We start from the raw sequence: 25,898 nt of genomic DNA, 5'->3' as shown, positions 1-25,898 counted from the left end.
GCACAGGTTGAGGGTGGTGATCAAAGATCACATTCTGTGCTCCCTGGGCAACCTGTGCCAGGCTCTCACCAACCTCAACCTGTGCCAGGCTCTCACCACCCTCACTACAAAGAATTTCTTCCTCCTCTCCAGTCTCAATCTGCCCTCCTCAAGCTTCAAGCCAGCAGCCACATCATCACAAGGAGGGTGCCTTCAGAGGTGTGCCCAAGCATTCTGGGTGCTGCCTGGGTAACCAACCCTCCCTCCAGCCACAGAAAGTCTTAGCCACACAGATCTCACAGATTCATTGAGTTGTTTGGGTTGGAAAAGCCCTCTGAGGTCCTCCAGTCCAACCCTCAGCCCAACCCCACCATGGCCCCTAAACCACAGTGCCATGGCCACAGGTTTCTTGAGCACCTCCAGGGTTGGGGACTCCACCACCTCCCTGGGCAGCCTCTGCCATCCCCTGCCCACTCTTGCAGCAAAGGAATTTTCCCTCCTCTCCAGCCTAACCCTCCCCTGGCACAATCCCAAGCCATTGTCTCTCCTTCTATCACCTGACCCTAGGGAGCAGAGCCCAACCCTCACTTCACTGCAACCTCCTTGCAAGGAGCTGCAGAGAGCAACAAGTTGTAATCAATCTCCAAATGGGATGGCAGAGCTGTTAGGGGGTGGCAGAGCTGTTAGGGGCTAGCACAGATGCTGGGCGCTGGCAGAGCTGTTCGGGGTGGCAGAGCTGTTAGGGGCTAGCATAGATGCTGTGGGCTGGCAGAGCTGTTAGGGGCTGGCAGAGCTGTTAGGGGGTGGCAGAGCTGTTAGGGGCTAGCACAGATGCTGGGCGCTGGCAGAGCTGCTAGGGGTGGCAGAGCTGTTAGGGGCTATCATAGACGCTGGGTGCTGGCAGAGCTGTTAGGGGTGGCAGAGCTGCTAGAGGATGGCAGAGCTGTTAGGGGTGTCAGAGCTGTTAGGGGCTATCATAGACGCTGGGTGCTGGCAGAGCTGTTAGGGGTGGCAGAGCTGTTAGGGGTGGCAGAGCTGTTAGGGGCTAGCACAGGTGCTGGGCGCTGGCAGAGCTGTTAGGGGGTGGCAGAGCTGTTAGGGGTGGCAGAGCTGTTAGGGGCTAGCACAGACGCTGGGCGCTGGCAGAGCTGTTAGGGGTGGCAGAGCTGTTAGGGGCTAGCACAGATGCTGGGGGCTGGCAGAGCTGTTAGGGGGTGGCAAAGCTGTTAGGGGTAGCAGAGCTGTTAGGGGCTAGCACAGACGCTGGGCGCTGGCAGAGCTGTTAGGGGGTGGCAAAGCTGTTAGGGGTAGCAGAGCTGTTAGGGGCTAGCACAGATGCTGGGGGCTGGCAGAGCTGTTAGGGGTAGCAGAGCTGTTAGGGGCTAGCACAGATGCTGGGGGCTGGCAGAGCTGTTAGGGGTAGCAGAGCTGTTAGGGGCTAGCACAGATGCTGGGCGCTGGCAGAGCTGTTAGGGGTGGCAGAGCTGTTAGGGGCTAGCACAGACGCTGGGGGCTGGCAGAGCTGTTAGGGGTGGCAGAGCTGTTAGGGGCTAGCACAGGCGCTGGGCGCTGGCAGAGCTGTTCCGTGCGGTGTGCTGAGTGGCTGCCCCAGGGTGCTGGGCACGCTGTAGTCAGAGGCAGAGGCTCTCAGAGCAGGAGCCGGCAGAGGGAGCTGGGTTTTCGCTCTTGCCAGGCAGGAGCAGATGAAGGCATTAGCAGGCTGGGAGCTGCTTTCTCACAGATGGTCCCGGGGGTGAAGGCAGCAGGTCTGGAATTTGCAGTGGGATCTGAGCCATACCAGGAGGGATTTGGGTCTGCCAAGACAAACACCTTCAGCTGCATTGGATGGTATGGGGAGAGGTGCTCCTGGCTGTGCTGCATGAGTGCGGGGGGGCAAAGTCCCTGCTGCCTGCCTGGAGCACCCAGGCTGATGGGAGGGGGCTGAGGAGAACCTCTGTGGTGTGCTGGATATCATCTGGGCCCACGGATGCTCAGGACCCTGCACTGCACCTCACTCAGGGCACTGAGGTGCTGCTCCTTGCACAGCCTCCTTCTCTGGAGACTTTCAAGACCCATTTGGATGTGTTCCTGTGTGACCTGCACTGGACTCTGCTCCTGCTCTGGCAGGGAGGTAGGACTTGAAGATCTCCAGAGGTTCCTTCCAACCCCTAAATCCTGTGATCCTGAGATCCCAGCACCTTGTGCAGGTGACAGTGACAATTTGAAGGAGGTTTTTGAAACCCCAGCATTGTTTCATGTGCTGGGACCCAGAGAAGCCTAATTAATCCTGGTGCCTGGAGTGGTCCTGGCACCCAGCTGCAGCTGTGGCAGCTCAGAGACAGGAACAGGATCCTTTCCTTCCTCCAGGAGCCCTTAGCAGAAGCTCATCAGGCTTTACTGGCCAAGGAGTGTGCTCAAATCCTCCTCATTGTCTGGCTTGGGGATTTTGCTCTCCTTGGCTGTCCCTAAACCCTTCCTGCAGGAATTTTGTCCTCTCTCTGGGCATTTGCCTTTGAGGATTTGGGGAGTTTTCAAGTTGCTTTCCTGATTTTCCCAGGTGTGTTGCTGAATTTCACAGCTCCCAGCCCCACACTGGCTGCAAGCTTAGAGAACAGATTCTTGTTCCACTGCCTGCCTGGCTACAGACTCATTGAACCCCTGCATGGTAGGGGTTGGAAGGGACCTCTGGGCATCAACCAGTCCAACACTCCCTGCTCAAGCAGGGCACCCACAGCAGCTTGCCCAGGGCCACAGTGCCCAGCTGGGGTTAGAAGCTCTGCAGAGAGGGAGACTCCACAACCTCTCCAGGCAGCCTGCTCCAGGGCTCTGCAGCACTCTCACACCAAAGCAGCTTCTCCTCCTCTTCAGATGGAACCTCCTGGCTTCCACTTTGTGCCCACTGCCCCTTGTCCTGCCCCATGGCACCACTGACAAGAGTCTGGCCCCAGCCTCTTGCCCCCCACAGGACCTTTCTCTCTTGCTGAACATTGCCAGGGCTGGGTGCTAGATTGGCCTGGATGAGCTTGGAGCTCTCTTCCAACCTGCTTGATTCTATGATTTCCCCATCTGGGTGTGTTTAAGGATGGTCTGGATGTGGTGCTTAGGGGTATGGTTTAAGGTGAGTCTTGTAGAGTAGGCTTAGAGGTTGGACTTGGTGACCCTGAGGGGCTCTGCCAGCCTGGCTGTGTCTGTGACTCTGTGACATTTGCTCTTAAGCAAAACTGGAGCAGACTCCCAAGAGAGGTGCTGGAGTCTCCATCCCTGGAGGGGTTTCCAAGAGGCAGAGATGCAGTGCTGAGGTTCAGCTCCAGCCTGAGTAGAGTTAGAGGCTGGTTGGACTTGGATGAGCTTAAAGATCTCTCCCGAGGGAAGCTGTTCTATGATCCCATGCTTTTCCTGCCTCATTTGGCACTTATCCTCCAGCAGCTTCCTCCAGACTAAGTTTCCCTTAGCCTGGCTCTGAGGATGCCAGGCGAGGCAGCCCTGGCAGCCCTGCTGCAGGCAGCCAGGATGCCTCTCACCACCCTCCCTGGCTGTCCCGTGGAGCTGAGCAGCGCCCGCGTGGAGCAGCCTGCTCGGTTTGCTGCTTCTGCTGCTGAACGAGCCTGGTGCAGGGGACTTTGGATTTCCCACCCGTGGCATCATTAGCAAGGCTTTTAATTAACCCCCAGGCAGCTTTTCCTAGGGGAGAGGAAGGGAGGCAGGACTCCTGCAGGGCTGCTTGGCAGGCTGGTGGTGCCGGTGTGCGCTAATGGCTCCGCTGGGGTGAGCGGCGGCGGCGGAGGAGAGCTTTGACTTATTACCCCAGCTCCGAAAGAGAGCTAAGGCAAGAACATCATCATCATCAATTTCTCAGCAGAGGATTTCAGGAGAGTGACTGCCACTTTGCTTGGCTGCTCATTTTCCTTGCCTAGCCAATTAATCAGCAAGATGAGTGGGCGCTGCCGCAGCCCAGGAGCCCTCTGTGACTGCTGAATGGCTTTGCCTGGGAAGGGCCACAGAGAGCAGCTACTCCACCTCCCTGCCAGAGAAGAGACCTCCAAGCTCGTCCAGCCCAACCTATCCCCCAGCCCTAGCCAGTCAACCAGACCATGGCACTAAGTGCCCCAGCCAGGCTTCAACACCTCCAGGCACGGCAACTCCAGCACCTCCCTGGGCAGCCCATTCCAGTGCCAATCACTCTCTCTGCCAACAACTTCCTCCTCACAGCCAGCCCGAACCTCCAGAGAAGGGCAACAAGGCTGGGGAAGAGTCTAGAGAGCAGGGTTGGAGAGGAGCAGCTGAGGAAGCTGGGGGTGCTCAGCCTGGAGGAGAGGAGGCTGAGGGGAGCACAGGCTCACAGATGTCAGGGGTTGGAAGGGACCCAAGGAGATCACTGAGTCTAACCCCTGCCAGAGCAGGACCACACAATCCAGCTCAGGGCACACAGGAGCACATCCAGACAGGCCTGGGAAGGCTCCAGAGAAGGAGACTCCACAGCCTCTCTGGGCAGCCTGTGCCAGGGCTCTGGGACCCTGCCAGGCAAGGAGTTCCCCCTTGTGCTGAGCTGGAACCTCCTGTACTGCAGCTTCCATCCACTGCTGCTTGTCCTACAGCTCCCTGAAGGGAGGCTGCAGAGAGCTGGGGGTTGGGCTCCTGTGCCTGTGGAACAAGTGGCAGGACAAGAGCAAAGTGTCAAGCTGCACCAGGAGAGATTTAGGTTGCCCCAGCCTGGCCCAGGCTGCCCAGGCCAGCTGTGGAGTTCCCACCCCTGGAGGGGTTTCAAAGCTGTGGAGAGGTGGTGCTGAGGGCCATGGCTTAGTGGTGCCCTGGCAGTGCTGGGTAAGAGATGGGGGGGGGGAGGGGAACTTGATGATCTTCCAGCCCAAATGGCTCCATCATTCTGTGGTTCTGTGCTGCCTTTTCCACTCTGGGGTATTTTCTCTCTCCTCCACCCCAGGGAATGGGCTACCTGCACGCCAAAGGCATCCTGCACAAGGACCTCAAGTCAAAAAACGTCTTCTATGACAATGGCAAGGTGGTGATCACAGACTTTGGCCTCTTCAGCATCTCAGGAGTCCTCCAAGCAGGCAGGTAGGACATGGTGTGCTGGAAATCCCTCTGCTTTTGTGCTGGGAGCACAGGCAAGAAGCCCCAGACCCCTCCTCTCCAAAGCCTTCTTGGGTCTCAGCAGCTGCGAAGACAGAGGTACCTCGGGGTGTGATGGAGCTGCCCCAGGGCTCTCACCTTCAGGGGTTTGCTTTTCAGGAGGCTTGCTTGGGGAAAACAGCAAGCAGGGAAGCTCCTGCAGAGCCCTCTCTGCCCCACAGGCTCCTGCAGAGCTCCTCTCTGCTCCACAGGCTCCTGCAGAGCTCCTCTCTGCCCCACAGGCTCCTGCAGAGCTTCTCTCTGCCCCATAGGCTCCTGCAGAGCCCTCTCTGCCCCACAGGCTCCTGCAGAGCTCCTCTCTGCCCCACAGGCTCCTGCAGAGCTCCTCTGTCTCTATAGGGTCCTGCAGAGCTCCTCTCTGCCCCATAGGCTCCTGCAGAGCCCTCTCTGCCCCACAGGCTCCTGCAGAGCTCCTCTCTGCCCCACAGGCTCCTGCAGAGCTCCTCTCTGCCCCATAGGCTCCTGCAGAGCCCTCTCTGCCCCACAGGCTCCTGCAGAGCTCCTCTCTGCCCCACAGGCTCCTGCAGAGCTCCTCTCTGCTCCACAGGCTCCTGCAGAGCTCCTCTCTGCCCCATAGGCTCCTGCAGAGCCCTCTCTGCCCCACAGGCTCCTGCAGAGCTCCTCTCTGCCCCACAGGCTCCTGCAGAGCTCCTCTCTGCCCCATAGGCTCCTGCAGAGCCCTCTCTGCCCCACAGGCTCCTGCAGAGCTCCTCTCTGCCCCACAGGCTCCTGCAGAGCTCCTCTCTGCCCCACAGGCTCCTGCAGAGCCCTCTCTGCCCCACAGGCTCCTGCAGAGCTCCTCTCTGCCCCACAGGCTCCTGCAGAGCTCCTCTCTGCCCCACAGGCTCCTGCAGAGCTCTCCTCTGCCCCCTCAAAATGCAACTCCTCCATCCAGCCTGGCCAGGTCCCTCTTCAGGGCTCTGCTCCCCTCCAAGAGCTCCACAGCTGCTCCTAGCTTGGTGTCAGCTGCAGACACACTGCCTGCAGCAGGGCCAGCAGAGCTGCCTCGCTCCCTGCCCTTTCCCTGCCGCTCTGATCATAATCCTCCAGCATTTGCTTCTCCTCCTGCCTCTGGGCTGAGGAATGGTGCAGCCAGACCAGCAGCTTGGCTTGGGGTCGTCCCATCCCTGTGGCTGTCCCTGGTTGCTCTGGTGACCTTTTGGGTGCTGCGGGCACCTGCCCAGGGTGTCTGCCCCGAGCGAGACGCAGAGGACACAAGAGCCCAGCCCAGGACATGTGCAGTGCTGTGACATTCCTCTTGCTCTCCCTGGGTTTGGAATCCAGCCCATTTGGTGAATGTTCCTGATGAAATGGCTTCTTTTTGTTTCCCCCTTCCCAGTGTTTTGGGAGGATTCCCAGCTGCAGGCCTCTCTGGGCAGCAGGTTTCAGCAGCCATGGAGAGGGAAAAAAGCAAAGCTGGGGAGGGAAGGAAGCAGAAGAGAGGGGGAGGGGGAAGAGCAAAGATTTTACTTTCCTTTTCTGTTCAAACTGGAGGGAAAAAAAGGAGTGCTGCTGACTTTTCCCAGTGGGAAAGGGGTTTATTCCCTCCATCCTTTGTGCCAGGAGCAGCATGGGCCAAGTGAGGGTGGTGAGAGCCTGGAAGGGGTTGCCCAGGGAGGTGGTTGAGGCCCCATCCCTGGAGGTGTTTAAAGCCAGGCTGGCTGAGGCTGTAGGCAGCCTGATCCAGGGTAGGGGGTCACTGCCCATGGCAGGGAGGTTGGAACTGGCTGATTCTTGTGGTGCCTTCCAACCCTGACTGATTCTATGGTTCTGTGATTCTAAGTGCAATGTTATCAGTGCTGGCAGCTTGAGCAGGTTTCCTCTGGACCTTTTGGCCTCCATCACCCCACCTGATGGGATGTGTGCCTGCAGAGGCTGTGGTAGCAAATCATCACTTGCTAGTGCAGGTGCACCTTGGCAATGATGGATTTGTCTAAGCTCTGTGGGATGAGGTGGAAGGATCAGAGGCAAAGGTGATGGTCTCATCTCCAACCTGTGCCTCTCGTGGCAGCAGGATGGAGAGATTGAGAGGCTGAGAGCCCTGGGGCTGAGAGCCTGGAGAAGAGCAGCCACAGAGGGGATCTGAGCAGTGCCTCTCGTGGCAGCAGGATGGAGAGGTTGAGAGCCTGGAGAAGAGCAGGTCCAGAGGGCATCTGAGCAATGCTCAGCAAGAGAGAAAGGTCCTGTGAGGGGCAGGAGGATGTGGCCAGACTCTTGTCAGTGGTACCCAGGGGCAGGACAAGGGGCAGTGGGCACAAAGTGGCACCCAGGAGGTTCCATCTGAACAGGAGGAGAAAATTCCTTGGTGTGAGGGTGCTGGAGGCCTGGAGCAGGCTGCCCAGAGAGGTTGTGGAGTCTCCTTCTGTGGAGAGCTTCCAACTCCACCTGGCTGTTGTGGTCCTGGGCAAGCTGCTGTGAGTGCCCTGCTTGAGCAGGGGCATTGGAAGAGATGTCCCCCAGAGGTCCCTTCCCACCCCCACCCTGCAGGGACTCTTGGATTCTCTAGAGAAGTTCCATGGCTGGGAGGATCTGGACTGAGTCATCCTGGGATTGTGCACACAGCTGCAGAGGGAAAAGGCAGCCAAGAGCTGGTGGTGGAGCTTCTCAGCTCACCTTAGGGGCTGGTGGAGATGCCTGCATGTGGATGGTGTCCCTGGCCTCAGGCTGTGGTGCCTGCTCCTCACTTGCTAGTGAAGATGCTCGCAGGGATGCGGCGGAAGAGTCAGAGGCAAAGGCGATGGCCACAGCCCCGGGCCAAGCCCTGCCTCTGGCAGCAGCCAAGCCCTGCCCTTGCCCTTGGATAAATATCAGCTGGGTTTGGCACAGGCTTAGCCAAAAGCTCAGGGAGGCCAAGAAATCCAACAGTGCTGCTGCTCTCCCTGCAGCTGGGTGTGAGGTTTGGTCCTGCCAGAGTGAGGTTTCAGTGCTAAAAGGATCTGGGCATAGAACAAGGCCAGGTTTTGCCAGGGAGCTTTGCTGTGAAGGTCAGAGATGATCTGGAGATGGAAAAGGGTGAGGAAATTGGGTGCCTGATGGGGTGCATCAGTGGGTGAGCAGCTCTGCTGGTGACTGTGGTGCCACTTAGAGCATCACAGAATGATTTAGGTTGGAAGGGACCTGAAAGCACAGCCAGTTCCAACCCCCCTGCCACAGGCAGGGAAATGGGCAGGTTGGGGATGAAGTCAGGCAAATGTTTGTCATGAAACCCCAAACTGCTGGAGGTGAACCATGTTTGGGGTTGTGTTGGAGCTCAGCCCTGGCTGCTGGAAGCTCAGAACTGCAGCTGTGTGCTGGGGGCTCACAGGAGCTCTGCTGAGGCATGAGGCTGGGCTCACACAGGAGCTGTGCAGCCAAGTCCGGTCCCTGGGAGTCACAGAATGGTTTGAGTTGGAAAGGGCCTTAAAGATCAGCCAGTTCCAACCCTCCTGTCACAGGCTGGGACACCTTCCACTGGACCAGGTGGCTCAAAGCCTCATCCATCCCTCTTCAAGGGGTGAGGTGTCCACATCACCTCCTCTTCTGCTGTCTCACCACCCTCTCAGTAAAGACCTTCTTCCCAAGGACCAATCTAAACCTGCTCTGCTCTAGTTTCAAACCATTGCCCCTTCTCCTATCACTCCAAGCCCTTGGTAAAAGTCCCTCCCCAGCACTCCTGTAGCCCTCTTCAGGTGCTGGGAAGCTGCTCTGAGGTCTCCCCGGAGCCTTCTCTTCTCCAGACACCTCCAGCACCCTGAGGTGAGCCTGGGAGCCGCTCCTGGGCGACTGGGGCCAGCAAACACACAAGCCCTGGCTACGATGCTGCTCCTGCTGGGGCTGGTGGAGCTGATCTGAGTGCTTGCTGCAACCTGCTGCCTGCCCAAGGAGGAAGCCTGAAGGCACTGGCAGGGCTGACCACGCTTTTGCTCTAATTGCCCTGGTGCTTAACGCCGGCTGCTAATTAAGAGCTGCACAGCTGGGGGGTGGCAGCGGCGGCTGAAAGCCTCCCCCTGAACCAAAGTGCTCTCCTCTGGAGCTCTTGGGGCTGGAGGGTCTGTGCCTTGTCCCAGCTGCTGATTGCATCTGTGGCTTTGCCACAGCAGGTAGAAGAGGAACCGTCAGGCCTCTGAGCAGGCATGCAGGGGTAATCAGGGGTTCTCTGGGCCAGCAGCAGCCAGGAAAGCAAATGGGCTCCTGGGCGGGCATGGAGTGTGGTTGAGAGAGGATCTCTCTGCCTTTATGCTCTGTCCTAGCCTGAACAGGCTGCACCTGGAGCCCTGAGTCCATGTCTGAGCTCCCCAGTTCAAAGGAGACAGAGAATTACCGGAGGGAGGCTTAAGGGAGGCTTAAATGATGCTGAGGGGCCTGGAGCAGCTCTGGGAGGAGGGAAGAGCCCTGGGGCTGAGACCCTGCAGAAGAGCAGCCCCAGAGGGGAGCTGAGCAATGCTCAGCGAGAGAGAGAGGTCCCGTGGGGGGCAAGAGGCTGGGGCCAGGCTCTTGTCAGTGGTACCCAGGGGCAGGACAAGGGGCAGTGGGCACAAAGTGGCACCCAGGAGGTTCCATCTGAACAGGAGGAGAAAATTCCTTGGTGTGAGGGTGCTGGAGCCCTGGAGCAGCCTGCCCAGAGAGGTTGTGGAGTCTCCTTCTCTGCAGAGCTTCCAACCCCAGATGGACATTGATGCTGGGGAGGCTGCTGTGGGTGCCCTGCTTGAGCAGTGGGTCTGGAGTGGCTGATCCTCAGAGCTTCCTTCCCACCCCCACCCTGCAGGGACTCTTGGATTCCCTAGGGAGGTTTTGTGGCTGGGAGGATCCAGACTGAGTCATCCTAGGATTGTGCACACAGCTGCAGAGGGAAAAGGCAGCCAAGAGCTGGTGGTGGAGCTTCTCAGCTCACCTCAGGGGCTGGTGGAGATGCCTGCATGTGGATGGTGTCCTCTGGGACCCAAGCTCTGCAGTTTTGGCCTCAGGCTGAAGCTCAGGAGGATAGATGCCCACTCAGCCACCCCTTACCTCTGCCCTACCTTTGGGAGGGCACCAAAGCACAAAGAGGCAGACATTCCTTGCCCTGCAGGTCAGGAGGCTGATCCTTCCCTAGCCTGGTGTGCCACAGGACAGTGCCAGTTAGCTCCTGCAAAACTCTGCTGTGAGATTTGGGCTTGGGTGCAGGGATAAGCTGCTTCATGGGGCATCACCACCAGTGGTCCCTGGCTGGGGACCCTTTGTAAGCCTGCTGTGTATCTTAGGTACCTGCTGGAGGATATAAAGGATGAAGAAGCAACCAGTGTCATCCTCAAGTGTTGGCCAAAGGAGCTGGATGTATTAACACTAAGCAGGGGGACCTCGAGGAGGTAGAGGTGGTTGAGGCTAGCTGAGAGGCTGCTGATTGTAACGAAGCCAGGCTGCTGCCAGGGGAGCTTTGGGCACACAGGTGAACTGGAGAGGTTGTTTGAGGCCAAACAACTGAAACCACTGATTTCCAGGTCGTTACTACAGGTTGGGTTTGGTTGGAAGGGGCCCTTAGAGGTCCCAGGTCCAACCTCCTGCTCAAACCACAGCTCAGGCAGCAGCACTGCTGGGGCTTAGCTCAGGTAATGCTTTGCCCCTGCTCTTTTCAGGTGCTTGGGTGCAGTGGCCACAGGGTCACAGGGCAAACCCTGCATAACTGTCACCAGACCAGCAGAGCTGAAGGTCCCCCTCACCCCCATCCTGTGCCCAGATCGTGCCCTGCCACCTGGCACAGAGCCCCAGCTTTGCAGGGATGCCCTAGGGCAAACACAATCACAGAGTGTCAGGGGCTGGAAGGGACCTCCAGAGCTCATCCAGCCCAACCCCCCTGCCAGAGCAGGAGCACCTAGAGCAGGTCACACAGGAACACAGCCAGGCAGGGTTTGGAGACTCCACAGCCCCCCTGGGCAGCCTGTGCCAGGGCTCTGGCACCCTCACAGGTTAAAAATCCCTCCTCATGTTTGCATAGAGCTTCCTCTGCCTCAGCTTCCACCACTGCCCCTTGTGCTGTCCCTGGGCATCACCCAGCAGAGCCTGGCCCCAGCCTCCTGGCACTCACCTGCACATCTTTATAACCATTGCTGAGGCCACCTCTCAGTCCCCTCCTCTCCCAGCAGCACAGCCCCAGCTCCTTCAGGCTCTCCTCCTAACAGAGCTGCTCCATTCCCTCCAGCATCTCTGTGGCTCTGTGCTGGACTCTCTCAAGCAGTTCTATGTCCCTCTTGAACTGGGGGCCCCAGAACTGGACACAGTACTGCAGATGCAGTTTCAGCAGGACAGAGTAGAGGGGCAGGAGAACCTCTCTCGACCTACTACCCACAGCCCTTCTAATCCACCCCAGAATGGCACTGGCCCTGCTGGCCACCAGAGCACACTGCTGGCTCCTGCTCACCCTCCCATCCACCAGGACCCCCAGAGCCATTCCCCTTCGCTGCCTCCCAGCAGCTCAGTCCCCAGCCTCTGCTGCTCCCTGGGGTTGTTCTCTCCCAGGTGCCAGCCTCTCCCCTTGCCCTTGTTGAATTTCAGTCCATTGCTCCCTGCCCTCCCTTGCAGCCTGCCCGACTCTGGCCCAATGTGGCAGCCACTCCACGCAGTTTGGTGCCTTAACCAGGCTTAAACAGCCTGGGGGGAGGGATCGGGGTGGGGGGAGGGTGCTGGGGAGCGCTGCCCGGGGCTGCCGTGCCCCTGTGTGACCGCGGGGCTGGGGTGTGGTCTCTGCAGGAGGGAGAACAAGCTGCGCATCCAGAACGGCTGGCTCTGCCACCTGGCCCCCGAGATCATCCGGCAGCTCTCCCCGGACACCGAGGAGGACAAACTGCCCTTCTCCAAGCACTCAGACGTCTTTGCGCTGGGGTGAGTCGCACAATCGCCACACCATCACCACACAACCATCACACAACCATCACACAACCATCACACAATCATCACACAATCATCACACAATCATCACACAATCATCACACAACCATCACACAATCACCACACAATCACCACACCATCACACAATCACCACACAACCATCACACAATCACCACACAATCACCACACCATCACACAATCACCACACAACCATCACACAATCACCACACAATCACCACACCATCACACAATCACCACACAACCATCACACAATCACCACACAACCATCACACAATCACCACACTACCATCACACAACCATCACACAATCACCACACTACCATCACACAACCATCACACAATCACAGAAGGAAGCAGGTTGGAAAAGACCTCTCGGATGGCCGAGTCCAACCTATCACCTAACCCTTCTCATTCACTAACCCCTGGCACTAAGTGCCTCATGCAGCCTCCTCTTAAACACCTCCAGGGATGGGCACTCCACCACCTCCCTGGGCAGCCCATTCCAATGCCAATCACTCTTGCTGGGAAGAACTTCTTCCTAAAATCCAGCCTAGACCAAGGGTTAGGGACGCAGAGGGTTGGGGACACAGAGGGTTGGGGCTGCAGAGGGTTGGGAACGCAGAGAGTTGGGAGCACAGAGGGTTGGGGGTGCAGAAGGTTGGAGACAGAGAGTTGGGGATGCGGAGGGTTGGGGTGCAGAGGGTTGGAGACAGAGTTGGAGATGCAGAGGGTTGGGAGCATAGAGGGCTGGGGATGCAGAGGGTTGGAGACAGAGAGTTGGGGATGCAGAGGGTTGGGGTGCAGAGGGTTGGAGACAGAGAGCTGGAGATGCAGAGGGTTGGGAGCACAGAGGGTTGGGGGTGCAGAGGGTTGGGGGCACAGAGGGCTGGGGTGCAGAGGGTTGGAGACAGAGAGTTGGGGATGCTGAGGGTTGGGGTGCAGAGAGTTGGCAGCACAGAGGGTTGGGCGTGCAGAGGGTTGGAGACAGAGCTGGGGATGCAGAGGGTTGGGGTGCAGAGGGTTGGAGACAGAGAGTTGGGGATGCAGAGCGTTGGGGGTGCAGAAGGTTGGAGTCAGAGAGTTGGGAGCACAGAGGGTTGGGGGTGCAGAGGGTTGGAGACAGAGAGTTGGGGATGCAGAGGGTTGGGGGTGCAGAAGGTTGGAGACAGAGAGTTGGGAGCACAGAGGGTTGGGGGTGCAGAAGGTTGGAGACAGAGAGTTGGGGATGCAGAGAGTTGGGGTGCAGAAGGTTGGAGACAGAGAGTTGGGGATGCAGAGGGTTGGGGGCATGGTTGGGAGCACAGAGGGTTGGGGGTGCAGAGGGTTGGAGACAGAGAGCTGGGGCTGCAGAGCTGGGCACACAGGTCTGAGAGTCCGCCCGTGCCCGGATTCCATCCCCGGCGAGCTGCGGAGGGTCTGGCAGAGGTGATGGGGAGAAGAAATGCCGAAGGGCCGAGAGGTGGCGAACTGCTGAGCGCCCTTCAGCAAAGCGGCTCCTCCACTTAGCTGAGTGCAAACCTCCCCTGAGGGCAGGAGCCTCCCTCCTGCCCCACCAAAGCCTTTCTGGGGGCGGCCGCAGCCTTTTTTCAGGCGGAGGATTCATTTTCTGCTGGCTGCAGGGATTAGTGTGTGTGGGGCTGCTCTCGGAGCTGAGATTTCCATCAAACCCACGGTAATTACAGCTCCAAAGGATCTCCCCCCCCCCCACTCCCCCTTCTTCCTCGAGGTATAACTTCAGCACAAAACTGAAGAAGTAATTAAGGGACTGCATTGAGCTGAGAGGCACTGGCTTAGACGTAGCTTTCCCTTGTCCTTTCAAGCCTGAGCTCTGCCCTTACATCGAGCTTGAGCTTCCTTAGAAGATGAAAAGATTTCTCCCCCTCCCCTACTTTCCTCCTCTCTTTTTGTTTCTGTTCCTGCTGCCCTCTGCTGAGCTCGGGAGGCTCGGGGATGATCCGGAGGGTTATTGCCATCGCTGCTTGCCCGAGGGGATTTGGGGATGAGTGACAGCCAGAGGGGAAAAAGCTTTTAAAGAAGTCAGGAATGTGAAATTCGAGTGGTGAAGCCTGCGGGATCTTGGAGCAGGAGCAGGGCAGTGATGGTGCCCCCGTTCTGGGCACTGCCCAGACCACACCTCAAATACTGGAGTCTGTCTGGGGCTCCTCGCTCCACTGAGAGGCTGAAGCAGGGTCAGAGAGGGGCAACAAAGCTGGGGAAGGGTCTGGGGAGGAGCAGCTGAGGGAGCTGGGGTGGCTCAGCCTGCAGAAGAGGAGGCTGAGGGCAGAGCTCATTGCTCTCTACGGCTCCCGGTGAGCTGGGGGTTGGGCTCTGCTCCCGAGGATCAAGCAAGCCCAGCACCTGAGGTGCCCAGCACTGGGAGATCTCACATGGTTGGAATTCTGGGAGGTGTGCAGCCAATCTGTTCCTGTTTTTCCCCAAACCAGGAGAGCCAGTTCCCAAACCCAGGGATCTTCTCTTCCATTTGCCACACTCCCTTCGCCAGGCTCTGCCGCTCCGGTGCTTCTTTCACCCCTTTTCTTGCTGCTTGAACTGATGCTGATGACATCCCTGGAAGGGAAAAGCAGCTCCAGGGAATTTTCCTTGGGAATCAGGGTCAGTGCTGCAGGAGTCAGGGCTCATCCAGCCCTTGGCTGCCAGGAGATGAGGATGGGAAAGCCTCAGGTGGTAGCGGGGGTGGAGGAGTGTGGGGGCGGGCTCCAGGTTCAGCCAGAGATGGCCTTGTTTTGGGATAGTCCCTGGAATTTGGGAGTCCTCATGGGAAAAAAAGGGCTTGGCTGAGTGATAAGAGCAGTGAGGTGGCAGATGGCTGGGGGTTCACGTGTGCCATCACTTGGTGAGGGCACTGGGGATGCTTCATGCCCTGGCTTGGAGCTCTTTTAGCAGATCTTTTAGACCTTCTAGCAGCCTTCCAGTACCTGAAAGGGGACTCCAGGAGAGCTGGGAAGGGACTTCTGACAAGGGTTAGGAGTGATAGGATAAAGGGCATCAGGATGAAGCTGGAAGAGGGCAGATTTAGACTGGAGATTAGGAAGAAATTCTTTCCAGGGAGGTTAGGGAGATGCTGGCACAGGTTGAGGGTGGTGAGACACTGGCACAGGTGGAGGGTGGTGAGACCCTGACACAGGTTGAGGGTGGTGAGACCCTGGCACAAGTTTGCCCAGGGAGGTCGTGGAACACAGAATCACCCAATGTGATCTTTGATCACATTGGGTGATTCTGTGCTCCACGACCTCCCTGGAGGTGTTCAGGACCAGGCTGGATGAAACCTTGAACAACCTGGGGCTGGTGAGAGCCCCAAAGGATGGAGTGGCAGTGAACACTGTGCCTTGTCCTTCCCCAGTACTCCCTGCCCTGAGCAGCTGGAGCAGGTAGCTGAGTTCAGAACACCTCAGCTAAGTCAACAGCCTCAGTTTCTCCCTCAGGAAAAGAGGGGAGAGCTCTGTAAATGGGCAGTGAGCACCTCCTGTCCTGTCTGGGATGAAGCAGCTGCTGGATGTTGGTGATTTTCATGGAATCATTGAGGGATAACTTCCAAGGTCATCCAGTCCAACCTCTCTGCAATCAGCAGGGACCAGCTGCAACTAGAGCAGGCTGCTCACAGCCCCAACCAACCTGATCAGGCATGGGAACATCTCCCACCTCTCTGGGTAACCTGGGCCAGGTTCTCATCACCCTCAGTGTCAGACATCTCTCTCTTCTCTCCACTTCCAACCTCCCTCTTTCAGTTTCAAGCCATCCTCCCTTGTCCTGGCACAAGAGGCCCTGCTCAGAAGGTGGTGCATGGAGAGATGGTGGATGTGGGTGCAGTGGCCACATCTGTCCCTCCCTGGGGCTCAGACTCTTCTCCCTAGTACCAGTTGATAGGAGAGGAAACGACCTGAAATTGTGCCAGGGCAGGGTCAGGTTGGAGATGAGGAAAATTGTTGCAAGAGTGGTCAGGGATTGGCACAGGCTGCCCAGGGAGGTGGTGGAGTCCTCATCCCCGGAGTTGTCCAAGGAATGTGTGACACTTAGGGGCATGGATTAGTGGCCCTGGTGGTGCTGGGTTGCTGGTTGGACTGGGTGATCCCCAGAGGGCTTTTCCAAGCCAAGCAATTTGCTGATCCTATTGTTTCTCTTCTCTCTAATCCTCTCTGTCTCCTAACAGCACAATCTGGTACGAGCTGCACGCCCGGGAGTGGCCCTTCAAGACGCAGCCAGCAGAGGCAATCATCTGGCAGGTGGGAAGAGGGATGAAGCCCAACCTCAGCCAGATAGGGATGGGCAAGGAGATCTCGGTAGGTGCCCTGGGGCAGGTGCTGGAGCCCTGTGTCTGTGTGTCCAGGGAGGGGAGAACCTGCTCCACCAGCTCACAGCCTGGGTGCAGAGTGTCTTTGATAAGGATCCTGTGCTGCTCAGGGCCTGCAGCATTAAAAACTGAGGGGGCACTGCCTGCCCAGCTGGTGGGGCTCAGTGCTGCTGCTGGGCCACAGCTGTCAGCTCCCCTCCACGAGGATGTGCTGGTGGATGTGGGGTCCCTCTGCATGTCCCCTCCACGAGGATGTGCTGGTGGATGTGGGGTCCCTCTGCATGTCCCCTCCACGAGGATGTGCTGGTGGATGTGGGGTCCCTCTGCATGTCCCCTCCATGAGGATGTGCTGGTGGATGTGGGGTCCCTCTGCATGTCCCCTCCATGAGGATGTGCTGGTGGATGTGGGGTCCCTCTGGATGTCCCCTCCATGAGGATGTGCTGGTGGATGTGGGGTCCCTCTGCATGTCCCCTCCACGAGGATGTGCTGGTGGATGTGGGGTCCCTGTGCATGTCCTCTCCATGAGGATGTGCTAGTGGATATGGCATCCTCATGGGGTGGGCACATCCCCAGCACCCCACACCTACAGCAGTTCCTGGTGATGGAGCTGTTGTCCTGACTGGGTGGAGACATCTCCCCTGCTGCAGCCCTTCTCGAGAGCGCGGTGATGGGCTCCTTGCAGGGCAGATGTTGGGCACAGGGGTTGTTGTGACAGAGGAACTGGCTCTGCTTGCTCATGCTCTCACCCTGTGCTGGCTACAGGACATCCTCCTCTTCTGCTGGGCCTATGAGCAAGAGGAGAGACCAACCTTCACCAAGCTCATGGACATGCTGGAGAAGCTGCCCAAGCGCAACCGTCGCCTCTCCCACCCCGGGCACTTCTGGAAGTCAGCAGAGTAAGTCCCTGTCCCTGCCTGTCCCTCCCGTGCCAGCTCTGCCTGCACTCCCCACAGCCTGCCCTCGCTGTTGGACAGCTCTTGTTGGCACTGTGAGAGTACAGGGAGAAGCTGTGGGGACATTTGGTGCCATCTCAGTGGGCAAGGGAGGGTAAAGAGGGAGCTCACAGGGTGGTGTGCCCATGGCAGTGGTCACCAGAGTGACAGGACCCTTAGGGCATTATGGGGGTTGGAGTAGAGAACCCTCAAAGTTCCTTTACAACCCAAAGCATTCCACAATCACCTCTGGGAACAGCAGCCAGGGCTCCTCTGCCTGCCTGTGCAGTCTTCCTTCCTGGGAGGGTGGTTTTGCCTTCTTTTGCCCACGTTGATCTATCTCTAGGGGGGAGATAATCTGCCTGAGGTCCCTCCCCAGAGCCACAGCTTGTGTCACCCTTCACATCTTCCAGCAGGGAGAGAAGGGGAAGGTCTCTTCTGCTGCAGACAGCTTGTGGCCGAGTCCTGCTCCACTTCACTGCTTGGGCTTAGTCACATCTCCCTGCTTCAGCAACCCAAATGGGTCCCCAGTCAGGGGGTTGGGTCTGGCATGGTGGCCACAGCAAGCAGAACATAGAAGAACCCCTTAGAAACTCACTTTCTTCCCTGGATCCCATCAGAGTGTGGCAAACAGGACCAAAAGCCCAACCCCTGTAGGGGCTGCATGCACCAAGGTGATTTTTGCCTTCTCCCTGAACTGTGGAGGGTAGAAATAGGGATGGAAGGAAGGAGGCAAAGGTGAGCTTAAGGGAGAGAAGTGAGAGCACTTCAGACTGCTTCAAGCATCCTTCCTGAACCCCATCAAGGGTTGGAGATGTCGATTCCTCTTCCTGCATCTGATAAGCAACCTCCTTCCTTCCTTATCTGCATGTGAAGCTTGGCTAGCCCCAAGGCTGTGGGCAGCAGCCCAAGCTGCTGGAGTTGTCCTCTGTGTCACCTCCCACCCCTGTGTGCTTGGGGCTGATGTAGGGCTCCTGGGAAGAGCTCAGAGCCAGGGGTCAGCTGCCCCCCGAAGCTGTTAATCAGGAGGGAAGTTAATTAGCAGGCACCAGGGCAGCTCTGGCTGCCAGGCAAGGTGAGCTGGAGGTTGATGGCCCCCAAGGCAGCAGGCTGTGTAATTGCTTGGTTTGGTTTGAGAAGGCTTTTGCAATCACCCAGCCACGCTCTACCTGCCACCAGCTTCTCCTTTAATTACAGCCTCCCCTCCGCAGCTAAGGGTGAGGGGAGGAAGGAAGCTTCGGCTCGGTGCTTGCCTCCCATCCCAGCTGCCTCCTTCCTTAGGGACCTGGCTCCAGTCACTGTCCCCACGCAGAGGGACTCTTTGTAAGGGCCTGTGGTGATAGGACAAGGGGCAATGGTTTGAAAGTAGAGCAGGGGAGGTTGAGCTTGGGCATCCTAGAATGGTTTGGGTTGTGGAAGGGACCTCAAAGCTCAGCCAGTTCCAACCCACTGCCATAGGCAGGGACACCTCCCACTAGAACAGGTTGCTGAAGGCCTCATGCAGCCTGGTCCTGAACACCTCCAGGGAGGTTGTGGAGCACAGAATCACCCAATGTGATCTGATCCTTGTGGTGCCTTCCAACCCTGACTGATTCTGTATGATTCAATGAGGCTCTGAGCAACCTGCTCTAGTTGTTGACTGCAGGGAGGTTGGATTGGATGAGCTTTAAAGGTCCTTTCCAACCCAAACCAGTCTGAGCTGTGGGTGGGGTGAGCTGCGTGGTACCCCACAAGCTCCTTCTTCTCTAGGCAGTGCTAAACCCAAGGGCAGCCTGCACCAGGGCAGCCCAAACCAGGCTGGTGGGGGAGGTTGATGACTGCACCCAGGGGCAGCTCCAGGGCAAGCCCACCCCGGGGAGGCTTCTTCCATCCAGCTGCCCGGTCCCGTGGGCTGAAGCACCCAGCACTGACTCTGCCCTGCTGTGTCCCTTGCAGGCTGTGACGGGAGGAGCCGAGGGACAGTGCCTTCCTCCCGTGGCCGTTCTCCTCTTCCTCTCTGCTTCCCAGCCCGGCGCTACGGAGGAGCGAGGGGCACCACGTGCTGCCAGCAGGGTGGGAAGCAGCCTCCTCACCCCGCAGTGTTTCACCCCGGGAAGCCTCTCTGCAAGGGCTGGAGGAGCCGAGCTGGGGGCCGGGACGTGGGGGACCCCCAGCTGCGGTGGGAGCGGGACCGTGAGCAGCTCTCCGTGCGCACGGGGTCGGCTCTCAGGCCGGTGCCCCAGCGAGGGCAGAGCCAGTTTGGGTTGGAAAAGACCTGCAGGAGCACCAAGTGCGACCAACCAGGAGGCAGTGGCTTCAGTTTACCCCCAGGGCTCCTCTGATCCCCACCAGCATGGGCAGCGTTGGGGATGCTGGGTTGGGGAGGGCTTGACCTTGGTTCTCGGTGGGGTTGTTTCATCTCCTTTGGGGCTTCTTTGCTTCTTTCTTTTTGCTTCTTTCTTTTTGCTTCTTCTTCCTTTTCTCTCTCTTTCTTTCTTTTCTTTCTTTTCTTTCTTTTCTTTCTTTCTTTCTTTCTTTCTTTCTTTCTTTCTTTCTTTCTTTCTTTCTTTCTTTCTTTCTTTCTTTCTTTCTTTCTTTCTTTCTTTCTTTCTTTCTTTCTTTCTTTCTTTCTTTCTTTCTTTCTTTCTTTCTCATCTTTCTTTCTTTCTCATCTTTCTTATCTTTCCTTTTTTTCTTTTCAATGAAGAGAAGGAGGAAACGTTGCTGATTCAGAAGTTCAACACTGGAGCCTGCCAGGGCCCCGGGCGGAGTGGTGGTGGTGGTGATGCCACTGCTATTAGCTACCCCCTGTGGGGAAATGTATCTGCAGAGCCAGAATTGGAGGAATCCTGCTCCCACCCCCGCCCCAAGCCTTGCCAAGGCCCTTTGTGGGCAGTGGTGACCTTTTGCAAGTGGCTTCTTTACCTCCTGGCTGTCCTCACTTATGTTTCCCCCCACTCAGGTCTCCCTCTCAGCAGGACACATCTCCACATTGCCATTAAGTTAGCCTTTTGTCCCAGCCTGTCTCTAATTAGCCAACCTTTCCCTCTCCCCACCCCCTCCCCAGCCTTGCTTTGCTCTTGGCTTCAATCCTCCCTGCCCAAGCCCTGGCTTTGGGGATGCTCCAAGGCTGGGCAGAGTGGAGCAACTAGGATTGGACTCTTTTCCTTCTCCTGTTGCCTTCCCCAGGCTCATCACCAGAGCCAGGGATAGAGATGTGCTCTGGTTGTACAGAGCATCTCCCTTTCCAGCCCTGGACATCTCTGCTGGACCAGCAGCCATGCCCAGCAGTGTTTTCCCCCTGCAGATTCATCTCCCAGCAGCCAGACCCTGTGGAGATGCTCTTTGGAGCAGTGTCTCAGAGCCTGTGTAGCCACCTGAGTGCTGTGTGCTGGTATTTCCCTCTCCCTCTCAGCTCAAATGGGCCCTCAAGCCCACTTAGAGAAGCTGTCAAGCAACCAACGATAGCAAATTGTGTTTTCAGGCCTTTATTGGGCATAATTGCTTGACAGGAACCATCCTGAATAATTCAATCCTACTCCAAGTTAGCTTTAATTTGGTGGCATGATGAAGCTCTGCAAAAACTAAACCAGCCCTGGTTTGTTTGCTGCTCCTCTCACCACCACCACCACCACCACTCCCCCACCTCCCCCCCACCCCCCCTACCTCTGCCAGCCTTGGAACCACTTTAGCATAAGTGAATGAAGATTAGAAAGCTAATTGCAGCTAGGAAGAGATGGTGCAGTGATTGTGGGGGTGTGTAGGAAGGGGCTTTTATTCCTCCCAGTTTGCACCCGTGCAGATGTACAAACTCTGCAGCAGGCAGGCAGGCAGGCAGGGGGAGAGGGAGGAGGGGGAAGGATGTTCAGTCTGGCCTCCAAGTGCTGGCAGAGGCTTGAAGGCTCCTGCAGATGCTTTGGGGATGTTTGCTGTGCCATGTGGTTGTTTCTTGCTCTCAGATGTTTTGCACGAAGCAGAGATGAGAGAGGCCTCACCTGCTTCTTGCCTTTAGTGCTGAGGATGAGCGAGAGAAGCAAAAGAGGGGCAGGATGTGCCTTGGTTTGTTCTAGCTGCCCCCTCCCCCACCCCTGCAGCGGGCAGCCTGGGCTCTTGGTGGGCCCCCTTGGGGGTGGTGCTGCCAAGCTCGGTGTGGCTGGCTGAGCATCATCTCATGTCCCTGATAAAGGAGGATGCTCCGTGGCTCTTCTGCCTCCTCCACATCCCACCTCTTCCCTCACTAACACAAGCACCATCCTCTTCATCCCACCCTACCCTGCCTGTCCTCCCCATCGCCACCCTTCCCTGCTGTGCCTCCTGCCCTCCCCACCCCCAGCCTGTGTGCCCAGATGTGCCAGAAGAAATGTTGCACTGAGCCTCAGAGGCTCTCAGAGTTTTCACCAATGCCTTCACCCTCGGTGGTCTTGGGGTCCTTGGGAAGGAGAATACTTCTGCTGCTGGGGCTCTATAGTTTGAGGAGGAGGAGGCTGAGGAGAGACCTCAATGCTGGCTACAGCTGTCTGAAGGGATGTTGTGGAGAGGCTGCTGCTGGGCTCTTCTCACAGGGAGCTGGAAACAGGAGAGGGGACAGGCTCTGCTCACTGCTGCCTGGGCTAGGACAAGCAGCAATGGATGGAAGCTGCAGCACAGGAGGTTCCAGCTCATCACAAGGTGGCACTTCTTGCCTGCCAGGGTCCCAGAGCCCTGGCACAGGCTGCCCAGAGAGGCTGTGGAGTCTCCTTCTCTGGAGCCTTCCCAGGCCTGCCTGGATGTGTTGCTGTGTGCCCTAAGCTGGATTGGATGGTCCTGCTCTGGCAGGGGGTTGGACTGGATGAGCTCTTTAGACCTCTTCCAACCCCTGACATCCTGTGAGCCTGTGAGAACAGGAGGGAATGGCCTCAAGCTGAGCCTGGGGAGGTTTAGACTGGACACTGGGAAAAGGTTTTTTTTTCTGGAGAGAGTGGTCAGGGACTGGCATGAGCTGCCCAGGGAGGTGGTGCAGTCACCCAGCCTGGCTGTGTTTCAGGGTGGTTTGGATGTGGTGCTTGGGGCTATGGTTGAAGGTGAACCTTGTAGAGTAGGGTTCTAGGTTGGGCTTGGTGACCCTGAGGGGCTGTGCCAGCCTGGCTGTGTCTGTGACTGTGTGACTCTGTCATGGCTCCTGGAGGGGCATGAGGAGGTCTCAGCAGTCCCCAGGCCATGCTCAGGTGGAGGGATCACAGTAGAAAGTTGGTGTCCTTCTGGGTCAGTGAGTTGAGTTTCTGAGTTGGTGTGAATCTCCTGGGTGAGCTGTAGAGAGAGGAATGTGTTGGGAGGTGGTGATGCCATGGGTGATGCTGGGCAGCAGGGCTGGCAAAGTGCCATAGCCTGATAGATGTGGTGCAGCTTTATGGGCATGGAAGTTATGAGGAGAGCCTTGCTGTGGGTTTGGTCTCTGTGCCCCATGCCCTCCACTTGCCTGGGAAGTCTCACCTTGTCCTCCCTGGGGCCCCACCAGCCCAGCAGTGGCTGCTCTGTTGTGTCAGCTGAGGCTTGAGGAAAGGAGTGGATGGAGGAGCACATTGCTGTGGCTGTCCTGTGGTGTCAGGTCCCCAGCAGCAGCTCTGGGTCCAATCCCTTAGGCTTTGGGCATCTGAAAGGAGCTGAGTGCTCTGTAGCCAACTAATCTCAGCAGCTCCTCCCTCGGCTCCCTCCTCTTTCTCCCCCCTCTTCCTTCAAGAGATGCAATTCCCTCACCAGGTCCAGAGAGACAGGGAGCTGCTGGAGAGAGTCCAGCAGAGAGTTCTGAAGATGAGGAAGGGACTTGAACATCTCTTCTGTGGGGGAAGACTGAGAGACCTGGGGCTGGTTAGTCTGGAGAGGAGAAGGCTGAGGGGAGCTGATCAATGCCTACAGAGATCTGAGGGGTGGGTGGCAAGATGAAGGTGCCAGGATCTTCTTGGTGGTGCCCAGGGACAGGACAAGGATCAAGAGGGATAAGCTGGAAGCCAGCAAGTTCCACCTCAACAGGAGGAGAAAGTTGTTTGGTGTGAGGGTGCTGGAGGCCTGGAGCAGGCTGCCCAGAGAGGCTGTGGAGTCTCCTCTGGAGAGATTCCAAAGCCACCTGGATGCATCCCTAGGACCTGCCCTGCCTTGGCAGGGGGCTTGGACTGGGTGATCTCTGGAGATCCCTTCTAACCCTTACCCTTTTGGGATTCTGTACCACCTCTGCCTGCCCATGAGCAGAGCCACTGCACTCTAGTGATGATGATGGGAAAAGAGCTGCCCTGAGTGCACCTCAAATCAACCCCAAAGAGCAGCTCCTTCCCTTCCACTCAATGCAGCTACCACTGTCTGGTCAGCCCTGGCATCTCCATCACGCTGCTTGGCCTTGGAAAGTCTTCATTATGCCAGAAACCCAAACCCAACAAATCCTCATTTTCACCTTTAGTTTGGTTGTTGCTCTTTGGGGGGTGGTGGTTTTTTTTTGGTCTCTGGTTTTTGTGAGGGTTGAGGTTTGAGGTTTTTCTTCCCCTCAGAACAATCTGCAGCCCTTCTGCAGGGAGAGAATGTAGGAGAAGCTCTGCCCTCTGAGAGGAGATGCAAAGGAGGGAGAAGGTCCATCCTTTGGCTCAGTTTAGCTGCATGAGCTAGAGGAGGGGGAGGCTGTTCCTAGGTGAGGGGAGCTGGGGTTAGCAGAGTGATGTTTTGAGTAGCACCTTGGGATGTAGGAATTCCACCCCCACCCCCTGGGTACTCTCCAGGCAGCTCCAGCAGTATTCCTGGGTTCATAGGATGGTTTGGGTTGGAAGGAACCTTAAAGCTCATCCAGTTCCAACCCCCCTGCCACAGGCAGGGACATCTCCTACTCACCCAGGCTGCTCCTCAAGGCCTCACCCAAGGTGGCCTTGAACACCTCCAGGGAGGGAGCATCCACGACCTCCCTGGGCAACCTCTCTTAGCTGCTTTATCCTTTTGGTTGCCCTCCAAGGCTCCTCCCCCTGCTCTCCAGTCCCTGACCTTGCTTTTGCCTGAGTTGTTTTTCTTTCCCAGCATTGCAATGCTCGTGGGGGGGCACCATCTTTAGGGCTGGGTGGTAAAGCCACTACCACTGATGGAAATGGTGATGCTGCATGGCCCCAAAGCTCTTACGTCCCCCTTTGGCTGCTAAATGATGTCCTCTGGTCCTGCTGCTGCTTTTAGCCACCTTTCTCCCCAGATTACCCCAACCCTCACTGAGCTGTGGCCAGGGTGCTCCTTGGTGAGCTCAGAGTCCAGCCCTGCTGGGCTTTTATCACCCAGTACTTGACCACGACAGGAGCTGAGCTGCTTAAGAGTTCAGACTGACAGAAATGAATGTCTTGGTGGTGGAGGAGTTGCTCAACCTTTGCTGGATGCAATGGAAGAGTTGGTGCCAACTTGGCCTCTTTGGCCATGCTCAAGAGAAGGGCAATGTCCTGCTGGTGCCATGTTGTCTGCACAACCCCCCTCCCCCCCCCCCCCCAGGTGCCATGGGTGGGGGATGGTGGCAAACCCACCAGCACCCAGCTCCCCACTGGGCACCTTCCCTTTTCCTTCCACCTTTTCTCACCACTTATTTATTCTAATTTATTTTTAACTTATGAAATGTGCTTTGGTTTGGGGGTTGTTTTTTTTTGGGGGGGTGTGGGGGGTGTGGGGTGGGGAGGGCTCATCAGTGACTTTCTGGAGAAGTTTGGCCAACTGCAAAAAGCTTTCTTTTGGTTTCCAGCCCCTGTAAAGTAGGCTGCTGCTTTTCCTTTGTAGATAAAAGAGTATCTATAGATCTATATACATCTCTGTGTATGTATATAGATATATACAGCACCAACCAGCTCTTGCTCCCTGTACAAGCTTCAACCTCAACTCCTTGGCCTGCTTTGGGGTTTGTTTTTCTTCTCTCTCTCTCTCTCTCTGTACTAGTCCTGATTGTTGCAGAATGAGCCGAGTTTCCTTTTCTTCTTTCCCCTCCCTCCCCTTCCCTTCTTTTCTTGATTTTTTCCCTCCCCCTTCTCATTTATTTTATAAATATATCCATAAACCAACCCTCTCTAGCTATATTTTCTTGTCGTGGCACCAAAAACCAACAATCCCCAGCAGTTGGTTGAAAACAATCCGAACTCTCCCCACTGCATCACACACACCTCCTCTTCCCCCCCCCCCCCCCCCCCCGAAACAAAGCCAAGCAAAGCAAGCCTGAGAAAGGCAGGATGGCTTCTGTAAATGTGTACAGTAACATTTCTAACGTTTTTCTACACTGGAAAGAAAGTTTATTTCTAATGTCAGCTGTCTGGCAGGGGGGGGGGGGAGGGTGTGGGGTGGGGGTGTGAGCTGCAGCAGTGGACAGCCATTTGTTCCCGTGGGTTCTCGTGCAGTGTGTGGTGAGGTGACACAGTGTGTGAGTTATTTATGCCAATAAAAAGAGACAACAACCCCCCCAAAAACCCCAGCAGAACAAAAAAAAACCCCTACTAAACAGCAAAGCACAGACAAACCCATCACACTCCCCCCTCACCCCCCCACCTGCCTTTGGAAACCCTTCGCGACCTTCTGCTCTTCTCCGCTCGCTGCTGGCTCCCATGGGCTGGGAGGGTTTGGCTGTGCTGGGGTCTGGGCCCTCAAGAGGGCTTCAGGGCTCTGGTGATGCTCCCTGCCCTCTCTTTGGCTCAGCATCACAGCCCAGTCGTGGGGTGGGA

At 57.1% G+C, this 25,898-nt stretch overlaps 1 protein-coding gene across 4 annotated transcripts in view; it reads left to right on the top strand.

Moving 5' to 3' along the window:
• The window catches only part of KSR2 (kinase suppressor of ras 2), a 91,235-nt gene extending 71,432 nt beyond the window's left edge, over window positions 1–19,803 (top strand). For 3 of the 4 annotated variants that reach the window (XM_064168358.1, XM_064168357.1, XM_064168360.1), the window contains 5 exons: window positions 4,919–5,052; window positions 11,830–11,961; window positions 16,156–16,285; window positions 17,060–17,193; window positions 19,165–19,803. In XM_064168358.1, coding sequence (XP_064024428.1) covers window positions 4,919–5,052; window positions 11,830–11,961; window positions 16,156–16,285; window positions 17,060–17,193; window positions 19,165–19,171 — 537 coding nt within the window. In that variant the 3' untranslated portion in view covers window positions 19,172–19,803. Of the gene's footprint in view, window positions 1–4,918; window positions 5,053–11,829; window positions 11,962–16,155; window positions 16,286–17,059; window positions 17,198–19,164 lie in introns of those variants that run through there. The other variant, XM_064168359.1, reaches the window with a different exon arrangement.
• The last annotated feature ends 6,095 nt before the right edge of the window (window positions 19,804–25,898 follow it).

Source organism: Pogoniulus pusillus, chromosome 30 (genome assembly GCF_015220805.1).
Source record: "Pogoniulus pusillus isolate bPogPus1 chromosome 30, bPogPus1.pri, whole genome shotgun sequence".
Taxonomy (NCBI): Eukaryota; Metazoa; Chordata; class Aves; order Piciformes; family Lybiidae; genus Pogoniulus; species Pogoniulus pusillus.
This window is presented reverse-complemented; position numbering and strand designations above follow the sequence as displayed.